Source organism: Benincasa hispida, chromosome 12, assembly GCF_027475165.1.
Source record: "Benincasa hispida cultivar pf3 chromosome 12, pf3_genome.v1.1, whole genome shotgun sequence".
Taxonomy (NCBI): domain Eukaryota; kingdom Viridiplantae; phylum Streptophyta; class Magnoliopsida; order Cucurbitales; family Cucurbitaceae; genus Benincasa; species Benincasa hispida.
In genome coordinates this window covers 17,811,860-17,823,622 of record NC_143489.1, presented here as the reverse complement: position 1 = coordinate 17,823,622, position 11,763 = coordinate 17,811,860, and the positions used below count along the sequence as shown (strand labels likewise).

The following is an 11,763-nucleotide window of genomic DNA, read 5'->3' as shown; positions in this document are numbered from 1 at the left end:
AATTATATGTTAGGATAGAAATAAACATTTCAATATAATTCAAATGAATATTTATTTTAATATAAGATATTGAAATAAACATTTAATAAAAATGAGGTATTAACCTAATTAAGTTCTATTTATAGGACCATTATTGGAAGAGAGAAAGACTTTCATTCATTCTCATATATTCTATTAGAAAGTGATTATGAATTCTCTCTAGAAAAAAAGAAAGAAGTTCTCTAGCTTTTTCCTATCACCTATCTCTAAACTTTCTTTCTTTCTTATTACTCCCACAAGTTGGTCCTTGTCAGGAGATACAGCAAAAAAGATCTATTCGAGTAGATCAACGAGCCAGAAGATGAGAGGAAGAGTGTTTCAGCAAAGAGGTTATGTAAAGTATAACTTCTAAACCTTTTTTTAATGTTTTTTTTTTAATTTTCTCATTAATCAAAATCAAAGCAAGGCAATAATTCGATTCCATTGGAGATTTGATCCCTTTAAGACGACCTGCTTTCGGGGCTTTCTTGACCATCATTATGTTGGATATATATATAGACATGTATACACACACCATATATATGTATAGATATATGTACACACATACATATAGTGAAAGAAAGTAGAGCAATTGAATATTGAATTATAAAATTAGATTTAATTGTATAGATTAAATTCATTGTTTAGAAACTTTCAAATTAGATTGAAACTTCAAATTAGAATAATGTTTCATGTACAAATTTAACATTTATGAAAGTTAAATTTGTAGTTTGTTCAATTTGAATGAGTTATGTTTGATTTTTGTCAAATAATAACTCAATTAAGTTAAAATTGACAAATGTTTCAATTTTTGTATTTTGGATAGTTACTAAGTTGCTAACCTATAAATAGCAACTTGGTTCTTCATTTCTAGCATCCCATTCCAGAGTGAAAAGTTCTCTCCTTTCTTTATTTCTTTCTTTGTTTTGTTCTTGAGTTGAGAGAAAGTATCCAAAAGTTTTTCTAGATTCAATTAGTTCAAGGTTGCAATTCTACTGGAGTTAGTCGTTGTATCCTACGGAGACAATCGTTTAGTCTGCTTGCAGCCCGTGTAGAGCAAATAATTGTCTTCAGGGTGATGCTTACAAGAAACGTGCCTCGAATACGTTGTGAAGTCATCAAAGGTTTTGAGATTTTTCCATGTTTTTAGTTATTTTCATATCTAAGCATTGTCACATCATCTGGCTTTCGTTTGAGTTTAAATATTATACATTAAGTGTACTGTTTCTAGTAATTGAGGTGTAATTAGTTTGATATTGTATTCAGTTCGATATATACCATTTTCTCCTAACAATCTGAAGACAATTAAATATCTGAACTAATGGATGCAAAATCCTCCACTATTATTTCCACTTCTGTCATGATGGGATCTCCTATTGTCAAACTGCATGCTGAAAAACCAGAGAAGTTCAAGGGAGACAACTTCAAGAGGTGGTAACAGAAGATGATCTTCTATCTCATCACACTTAATCTTACTCATATTTTGAAGGAAGATTGCCCAATTACCCCACCAGAAGCTGTCACTCCTGAAACGGAAGCTACGAAGCAAGTATGGATGTCTGACTTTCTATGTCGTAATTATATACTTATTAGTCTTGAGAACACTTTGTATAATGTCTATTGCAATGCTTACAATATATCAAATCTATTACGAGAGGCATTAGACAAGAAGTACAAGCTTGAAGATGCTGGTACTAAGAAATTATTTGTTGGAAAATTCTTAGATTATACGATGATTGATACCAAGTTGGTAGTCAATCAAATGGAAGAATTGAAAACTATCATCAGTGATTTGCAAAATGAAAGATTGGACATCAGTGAGCCATTCCAAGTTGCTATTGTAATTGAGAAATTGCCTTATTCTTGGAAGGACTTTGAATGCTGTCTCAAACATAAGCGGGAGGAGTTATCCCTGGAGAACCTCGCAGTAAAACTCCATATAGAAGAGCGATAACTTTTAGAAATACAAGTTATTATAGTCTTTTACTTAGAATAATGAGGATAGATAAAAAGAATATGCGTCAATTTTGTTAAGAATTCGTGCTACATATTAAACTTGCGCTGAAATTTCTCATAAACACCCACTGACTGCATATCATGAGTTATGTTGCACCAAAGTGTCTATTTTGCAGACTAATCGCAGGACTTTGTTGCATGCGTGGAACCCCTATCCAATGAACAAACAATTGGACGCATGCCTTGGGATCTCTGAGTCGACACCAACGGATCGTCTGGAAAGTATTCAGAATATTGACCATGATAGCATTTGACATTCTCATCTACCGCATCAGACGACAACGATTTATAAGAGCGGGAACCCCATCAATTATTAGCGCACAACTCTATAAATAAAGCCTTGACGCCATGTAGAGGAATCAACAGAGAGACGAGAGAGAGATTTTTACGAGAGAAAATTCCATTTCTATATTTCACCCTGATTCTTCGTCGGAGCCTTGTCAGAGCAAGAGTCTGAGAGGGCCTTCTCCATTCATCCAACCATTATATCACTAGCAGCCTTGACATTCATCTGTGGGAAGCAAGAAATTGCTAACAACGACCCTTATCTTATCTCTTCGATTCTGTAGTTGTTGTGTTTCCTTTTGTTAAGATATTACTCATCCGTGTAGCCAACAATAGTATTTCTATTTCAATAACATCATGTCCATTTTCATCATTTTCTCTATCTTCACTTCCACTTTATCTGTTGTCATGAGTAGCTAAGTCCAACAAGGTAAAGGGAAAGATTAATACCATGATCTAAAGTAGAATTCGTGGGAGTTGTCTTGTTTAGTTAATGTATGAATATTAAAATGTTTGCCTATGAGAACTCATTGAGTCAAGTAGCTATGACTAACTACCTGAGAAGGAAAGTAGTTGTGGATCTCATTAAGTAAAGCAATAAGTATTTCTAGAGATAGAAACAACCTTGCGCTCATAGCAATTTTATTTAGGCATCATAGAAATATAGTAAGTGTGGCTGACCACCAAGAGGTGTACAATAACTTGAATTGCGAGCCAAGACAAACTCTCACTATAAGCTTAGTGATGCGATGTTGATCTTGCCTTCTCCATATATTTTCCTTCACGTTAAGACTGTTGTTTTTCTTGAGTACTCTCAGAAATTTATCTCACGGTTGTCTCTGTTAGTTTGAAATTTTAGATTACATAAATTAGTTAATCACATGAACTTGACACTATTTTGACAATATTTGCTTGTCGCATACACACATTCACCTGCCACTCTACTATTACAAATCCACGTGTTTGACCTTGGGTCATCCCGAGAAACTCATAATCTTGTTATACTTGGCTTGATAACGAGAAAACTTGTGATTAACGCATGATTACGGAAATTAAACGTATAATATTGATATCGCATCTTCAATATAGCTCACAATAGATGCATCATTAATATCGCAACAATTTTTTGGCGTTGTTGCCAAGGATTTGAAAACTAATCGAGTGTTGGTTTTATAGTTTCGCAGATACCCTTTCTATTTCAGGAGTATTGCAAGCTTAAGAACCTAGGGCATCATATACTACCAATTGTTAGTTTTAACAAACGGAAGAAAACATAATCATTAAGCACTCTATTTCATCAATTATAACTTCAAACTTAAGCATGTTCATAAAATAAAAAGAGGGTTTCAGTAATACCTATGAAAACCTTCTTCAAACTTCAAATTCAGTTACAATATTCTCCTCTGCTAGTTGTAAACCACCACAAGGTCTTCCCTACTATTCTTTAGGAACCTTAGATTGAGTTATAAGACTCAAAATAAGCCGGATCAATGGAATTTTGGAGGAGAAAGGTGACTGATTTTTCAGAAACTAAATAACTTATTCTTCAGCAAAGTTTCACAACAAAAACACACTTTTGCATGCATCTTTCCAGCTGAAATTTTGTGTGCTTTTATGTAGGAATACCATGCAATCAGATTGCATCCTCAATCCACACCTCTTATTAGGAGGTTGAAGTGGAATTTTGAGTTGGAAGGATGAATAAAGTGCTTCTTCCTAAAGTGGGAAAATCCCACTTTTTAGGATTTTCAAATTTTAGAATTTTCTTTTAATTTTGAAAACTATTTTCAAAAATAAGATTCAATTTTCAGTTTTAATTCTTTAACTAAACTGGAAAAAAAATTAATTTTACTAAAAACTAATTCAATTAATTAAATTTTCAAATAAAATTAATAATTAATTAAACAATTTAATTAACTCTATTAATTTAAAATCAAACATTAAATTAATTAAATATCAATTCTACTACCATGAATCCCTATTCATGAATCTAATATTTAAATCATATTTACATATTATTCGATTCTCCAATTGCGTTTAATTCAATAATTAAATGTGTAATTATATCGCATATAATTACTAATTCCCTTAATTCGAATTTGAACGTTTCAAATTAACTCATCACGTTATTCTAAGGTTTATTCCGTATGTGAGCTAGTAGGGGGATCTAATGGACCTACAGATTATGGGCTCCAACGATCCGAAACTAATTGGTTAAACTCTTTAAACCGAACTAATCCCCATTCGTTAACTACCGGGTGACTCCACTAAAGTTCAGTAGTTGCACTCCCCTCACTGTAGATATATTGTGCCCACTCGATATAACCATGATTAGTAAGTTAACCCTTCACAGGTTGTTCGTAATAACAACTGGGTTAATAGATGTTCTACCCTCAAGATTACCTCTTGTTTCTTAAGTTCCACTGATCTTCTAATGAATAATTAGTTTGAGATCCAATCATCAAACCGAGTTCCTCTCGGGCCAATGAGAGGGTGAGACCCCTTGTTCAAGACCCAGAGTCAGTACTTAAGGGAACAACCTCTCTACTAACCCTAAAGGCGGGTAGGAGTGAATTCCATCTTACATCCTATATCTCCAGCTATCTACCTAGTTTTACCCCTAAAATGGGAGCATATTGAGCCAGTGCTGTTGAGCCAACCCTAATCTATGCAAATCTAAGGATAATCCCAAATAAACAAGAGTTCATAGTTAGCTCAGGATTAAGGTTAAGTTACTTAGGTCATCGCTTCGAAATAGTCAGTTTTAAATAGTAAACAGCGTTATAAAGTAAGAATGACTTATTTCTTGGTCTGATCTTATGCAAACTCATTGCAAAGGATGTTCCAACTCCTCATATCTCCACATGAGCGAATTAGGATCACTTCATTTATAGCACTTTTACAACGATTGTAACAACTACAAAGTGGGCCGCATCCAACAATATTACCAGAATAAGGTATCCAGCTTTATTCATATACTATAGACCCTATTTACTGAACTTTATCCACTTTTATGTCTCCACATGAAGTTCAAGTATTCATATAATAGCCATGGATATTTAAGTTTATTGAATTTAATCTTAACAAGTGTAATTTATATATTTAAGAACAGCTTTATTGATAAACGCCAATGACACATTTATTGAAAAAAATATATATTTCATGTTTACAAAGTACAAGTTTTAGGACATAAAACCCAACATAAGCAACAAGTGGAAAAGAGTATATGAGTACAGGTACGGATCCTGAATTCATTATTGACCATAAAATAAAAAAGAACTTTCTATCCAAGAGCAAGTGAAACAAGAATAGACGTAGAAGGAATATGGCTAATAACAACAATTTGAACAATTAGGTGGGGGAAATGGAGCATTTGGACATGAACAGCAAGATTCTATATTCCTTGTTGCTGATCGCAACATTCGGATGAGGAACTATGCAGCACCGAATCTTTATGACTTCTCACCTGGTATCATGAGGCCAACCGTCAATGAGAACACAAGGTTTGAGATTAAGCCGGTGATGCTACAAATGGTTCAAAATGTCAGGCAGTTTGGAGGCTTGCAGGGTGAAGATCCGTACGCCCATCTCACTAGTTTCGTGGAAACGTGCAACACATTTTCCATTCCAGAGGTAACACTAGAAGGAACCCGATTATTTCTCATTCCTTATAGTCCTCATGATGAAGCTAAGAAATGGGCCTATTTCCTTGAACCAAATGAAATTGTATCCTAGGACCAGCTAGTTAAACGCTTCATGAAAAAGTTTTTCCTTCCGACTGTTAACGCAAGGAGGCGGCAAGACCTCTTGAATTTTGAGCAAGGAGACTCGGAAACTCTAAGCACCGCTTCGGTCTGATTTAAGCGCCTTGTACATAATTGTCCGCACATTGGCATTCCAGATTGTGTTTTGATGGAGACCTTCTATAATGGTGTTAGCTCTCAAATAGAGCTAAGTTTATGACCTTAACTTTACTATTTTTGGTAATTCTTGTGTCTATTTGTCTTATTTTGCAAGAGAATTGATCCCATGGTGCAAGTACATTGTAAAGATGAATAATCAAGCAAAAAGGACGAAAAATCGGGAGTCGAGTGCACCCAAACGAAGCTGAGATGACAAAAGACCAATCTGCCCTGTTTCTGCATCGCCACGCTTATCAATAGCCTAAGTCCAACGCTCGCTCGATGCTTGAAGGCAGTAGGCTTGGGTGTAGGGCAGCGTCGCAATGCTACTCTGAGCGTTGCAACGCTACTCCGAGCATTGCAATGCTTATAAGATTGACAACGCCAGCCCAATGCCCTAGCTCAATGCTATAAGGCAGAATGGGTAGCGTTGCAACGCTCTCCCAAAGCGTCGCAACATTACACATTTCCCTTTTCGCGCGCACACAACTGAGCATCAGGCCAGTGTCGTCGTGACGCTTTCTCAACGCTCTGCATGATACCACCGCAGCGTTGCAACGCTCTTCCTAGCGTCTTGACGCTGCAACAAACTTATAAATTAGGGCATTTGGGTTTAAGCAGAAAGTGTGAAGAAATTTAAGAGTTTAGTCCGATTTTAGAAGAAATTTCAGTCGAATTGTTGTGTAATTTTCCTTATAGTCAACCTCGTTTCTCCATTAATCATTGTAATTCTGTCATACCTCAGTGAGGCTAGGTAAATTTTCTTAGGATTAGTCGTATGCTTTGATTCTTGAAGGATAGCTATTTGATGTGTTTAATTATTATCGACCCTTTGGGAAGATTTAATTGATTTTTAATAGAATTTCTATGAATTGATCTGACAAATTAGTTTATCAAAATTCTTGTTGCAAAATCATCCTAGCCTATTGATTGATTAAGTTGCGTATATTAGGATCACATGTTTAGGGTATAGACTTTTTCTGGCCAAACTCGTGTATGCCCTAGTATAATCTTTCCCAATTAATCATACTATAAGATATGGCTTTTCCGGAATGTAATATGTCTCAACAATTGAACCCTTTTCGTAATGCAATTCAACTTTTACTTGTATGTCGCTAAGAAGGAAGAGACTTAAATTGAATTAGTGCTAGTTTGGTTTATTATCAAAATTGGCTAATTGGGCTATTAGATTTTCTAATAGGTTGAGGAGTTCATGAAATTAGTACAATTAACTAGTGCCTGATAATAGAAATAAAAAGCATGCATACTAATCCAAAGGTTTTTCCATCTATTGAATTTAATCCTTTTTCTGCACTCATTCATGTTTTCTTTGATTGCTTGTTAATTGATTTATAAAACCAAGCAACCTTTCATTACCTGGAATTCTTAAATTATCCTAGCTAATCATTAGTCTCTCTATGGATTCATGTTGGAGTTTGTGCCCTGAAGTCTCGTGTCCTATAGTTTGTAAACAATTTTGTAGGAACGCTTGTGATGTATAATATATATGATATTTACTTCACTTCTTGACTTTGCACATTTAGATGTTTTTATTTTACCACAAACCAACAAACTTAATATCCCCGGTTGTCTTTATGTAACTTAAGCATGTAAGTAGTGACATACAAGTGGATCATGTCTTAAGTGACAACCAAAATGGTCTGTAGTATATGGATATAGGAGGGAAACCTGATCCTAGTAACACTACGGATGCAACCCACTTTGTGGAGTAGTTACAAGTATTGTGACTTGTCACAGATGGGTTGATCCTCATCATTCGTGTAGGGGACAAGCGAGCGGGGACGTCCTATACAAAGAGTTTGTATAAGACCTAACCTCGAAGTATTAACGTCTCGTCATATAACTTCGTTCATGATAGAGACTTCACTTCACTAGGATAACCATAGGTAACATGACCTTAATCCCGAGTGAGTTAGGAACTCCTGCCATTGAGGGCGGTCTTTTGATTTGCATGGGTGCGAGTGGCCAAAGTGCCGACTCAAACCTACAATTTTGGGGATTCGTCTGATTTGGGAGCAGGGAACTCAGTTTCACAAGATGGAGTTCACTCCTTCCCCAAAGCAGGGGTATGGAGATAGATTGCTCTCTTAAGGGTTGATCCCGGGGCTTGAACGATGTGGCATCACATACCTTCTCATGGCCCGAGAGGTGTTCACACATAGTAAGACTATGTTGTATTGTTCATTAGAGGGATCAGTGATACTTAAGGAGTAAGATGTAACTACAGAGGCAAAACGATAAATTTGCCAGCTGTACTTATGAGCATCTGTGAATGGTCATCGTACTGATGATTGGTTATATCCAATAGACATAGAAATATATCTATGGTAAGAAGAGTTCAACTATCGGTCTTTAGTGGAATGCCTGCAGGTTAACGGATGTTGGATATCGTGGCTAAAGAATTTAGTCAATTATTCACGTACCATTGGAGCTTCGAGCCATAGGTCCATAAGGTCCCCCCGGTAGCTTGGATACAAGTTGAGAATAAGTTTTTGGGTCAATCTGAAATGTTCAAACTAACAAGAGGGAGTTCGACTATATATGATATAATTAACTTTATGTATGAGATACATTAATTTGAAAGAAATTGGATATAAATATGGTTTATATCTAGTGGAGGAAAATACTATGATTAATATATGATATTAATTCATGGGTTATGAATATAATGTGATTATATTCATTGTCTATTAATTGAACGGTTAAGAGATAATAGGTCGGCGTCTCTTCTGTTTTCATAACGGATGAGTAAGTCGAAGAATCACTTTGAGACGCTTAAATAGCTCACGGTGTGTTAAGCATTGGATGTGCTAACATAGTGTTGAAGTGTGTCATTGTTTAGTAAAACCAGTGCATATACAATAGTGCTAAACGATCACTTACCTATACGATAGTGCTGAGCGATTGCTTAACGCTTACACCCGCACGCACTATTTACTAAACGATCGCTTACCTTTTCCTAAGCGATCGTTTAGCGCCCGATATTTACTACACATCCGTATAGACGATCGCTTAGCTTTTTCTACACAATCGTTTAGAGGATCGCTTACCTTTTCCTACATGATCGTATACTTCACCTAAACGATCAAACATTTTTTCTATACGATAGACGAGCCTTTCTCCCACTTGCTTGATCGTTGTATACGATCCCCCTTCCTCCTCCCCTTTACCAAATCCGAACAAAGCCCACCTTTTGGATTATCACTTCAAGAATACTAAGGGCTCTGAATGGTGGTGTCATCCCCATTTCCTTCTATTCGTGTGGAGACTGTTCGAGGTAGATGATTAGGATTTTCTGAACAATAGCTTACCCTTTCAGTGAAAGCGAGATTTGCTGTGAAGAATAAGTCTTTAACTGGTATGATCTCTCGATCTCTTATTTATTGTTCCTTTGAGCATGCCAGTAATTTAGCGTTATGAATGCATATTAGTATGTTTGAATGTATACGTAGAAATTCTGTCACAATGAATTGGAAAGATCCGCTTCAGCTCGTAGGTACTCTTGAATAAGAGTTCCTTCAATTCGACCCCAATCTTATCGCTTTACTACGTTTTTGGTATAAGCCTTGAATTGGTGAAACAAAACTTCCTTTGCTCTGGTAGCCTCGAACAAATCGGTTCAACAAAGCCACGCAGGTAGTAGTATATGCCTCTACAACAATGTGGATTTATGCATAAGACCTATATGAAGGCCAAAGTGATCTTGGACCATATTTCCAGGAATACGATGATTGGGTTGATGACGGTTATGGAAATAGGAACGCTGATAGAAGAATGATGGAAGGAACAATAGTACAGTCGGATCTGATGAATACACTAGTTGCCCAAATGGCTACTGTTACTTCTCTTCTGCAGAGCATAGAAATAAACTAAGGTGCATTGAATATGAATGTTGCTATGCTGAATACAATGATGCAAGTTACAGAGTTGGCAAGCAGTATGCAAAGTGGGGAACCTCACGTAGCTGAGGCCTGCTTGCTTGATCCCCAAACAGTTTTCTCCATCCATAATAACCCATTCAGTAGCACCTACAATCTCGGTTCGAGGAACCATCCTAATTTTACTTGGGGAGGAAACCAAAACCAGTCTGGGAAAAAAAGTATGCATCAACAGTAACAAGCGCATAGATGGAATCCCCTGGGATTCGGTCAGCATCCCAAAGGCCATCATCAGCACCAGAATCAACAGCAATATAATCACAATCAGGCATCTAGTTCCAATGCATCGTCTTCATTGGAAGCACGCCTCAAGAAGTACATTCAGAAAAATGATGCATTAATCCAGTCGCAAGCCTCCTTCATACAAAATTTAGAGGTCCAAGTAGGGTAAATTGTAAATGATTTGAAAATCAGGAAACCAGGCACCCTGCACGACTAACTTTGAAGCTCCCCATGAAAATGGTGAAGAGCAGTGGAAAGATGACATCTAATGCGACAACTGAATCCAAGGAAAATAGACTAGTAATATCACAGACTCCCATAACAAAAGAAATTGAATCCCCAACTGCCTCAAACAGAACCGACAATCATGACTCAACAATCTCGACTTCAACCATAAACCTTCCAGCAACTTCATCTAAATCCTTAGATCCAACCCTGATAACGTAAATTCTCACAATACAAACTCTTCCCTACCAACCAGTATGGAGCATATGTCGCAAGCGCCTGATGCGACAAAAGAACAAAAACAAGCTAGCGAAGTCTTACAAGTCCCACCTCCCTACCCCAATAAACTGAAAATGAAAGATAATAGTCGGCAGTTCAAGAAATTTTTGGACGTTTTGAAACAACTTCACATCAACATTCTCTTCGTTGAAGCTCTTGAGCAAATTCCGAGCTATATGGAGTTCCTGAAAGACATTATTTTTAATAAAAGAAGGCTGGATGAATTCGAAACCGTTGTGCTAACGCATGAATGTAGTGCACTGTTTAAAAATAGCATCTCGGTGAAACTAAAGGATCTAGGAAGCTTCATCTTGCCATGTTCAATTAGGGGAAAAGAAGTCGGCCATGCGTTATGCGTCTTGTGCGCAAGCATCAACTTGATGTCGTTATCTATCTTCAAGAAGTTAGGGATAGGCGAAGCCAAGCCCACCACGGTAACCCTACAGCTCGCTGACCGATCTATAACGCATCCTGAAGGGAAAAGCGAAGATGTGCTTGTTCAAGTAGACAAATTTATCTTCCTTGTCGATTTCATTATTTTGGATTATGAGGCGGATGCTGAAATTCCCATCATCTTGGGACATCCATTCTTGGCCACCGGGCGAGCATTGATAGATGTACGGAAGGGAGAGCTGACCATCCCTGTGGATGATCAACAAGTTAAATTCAATGTTTTTTATGCTTTGAGATACCCAGATGAGCTGGAGACATGTCAATGCATTGATGTTGCGGATATTAGGCACTGGGAATTGTTGAAGAAGGAACTAAAAGAGGAAGAAAAAGGCTTGGTCGTGGAAGAAGTTCGTGCATTAATAACACTTAACCATGATTTTGAGCCCTTGAATCTGACTGAATGA

At 36.8% G+C, this 11,763-nt stretch overlaps 1 protein-coding gene across 1 annotated transcript; it reads left to right on the top strand.

The window, feature by feature from the left end:
* Window positions 1–10,884: 10,884 nt before the first annotated feature.
* LOC120069437 (uncharacterized) lies at window positions 10,885–11,763 on the top strand. The gene has a single exon (XM_039021191.1). The coding sequence runs from the start codon at window positions 10,885–10,887 to the stop codon at window positions 11,761–11,763; it is 879 nt and encodes a 292-aa protein (XP_038877119.1).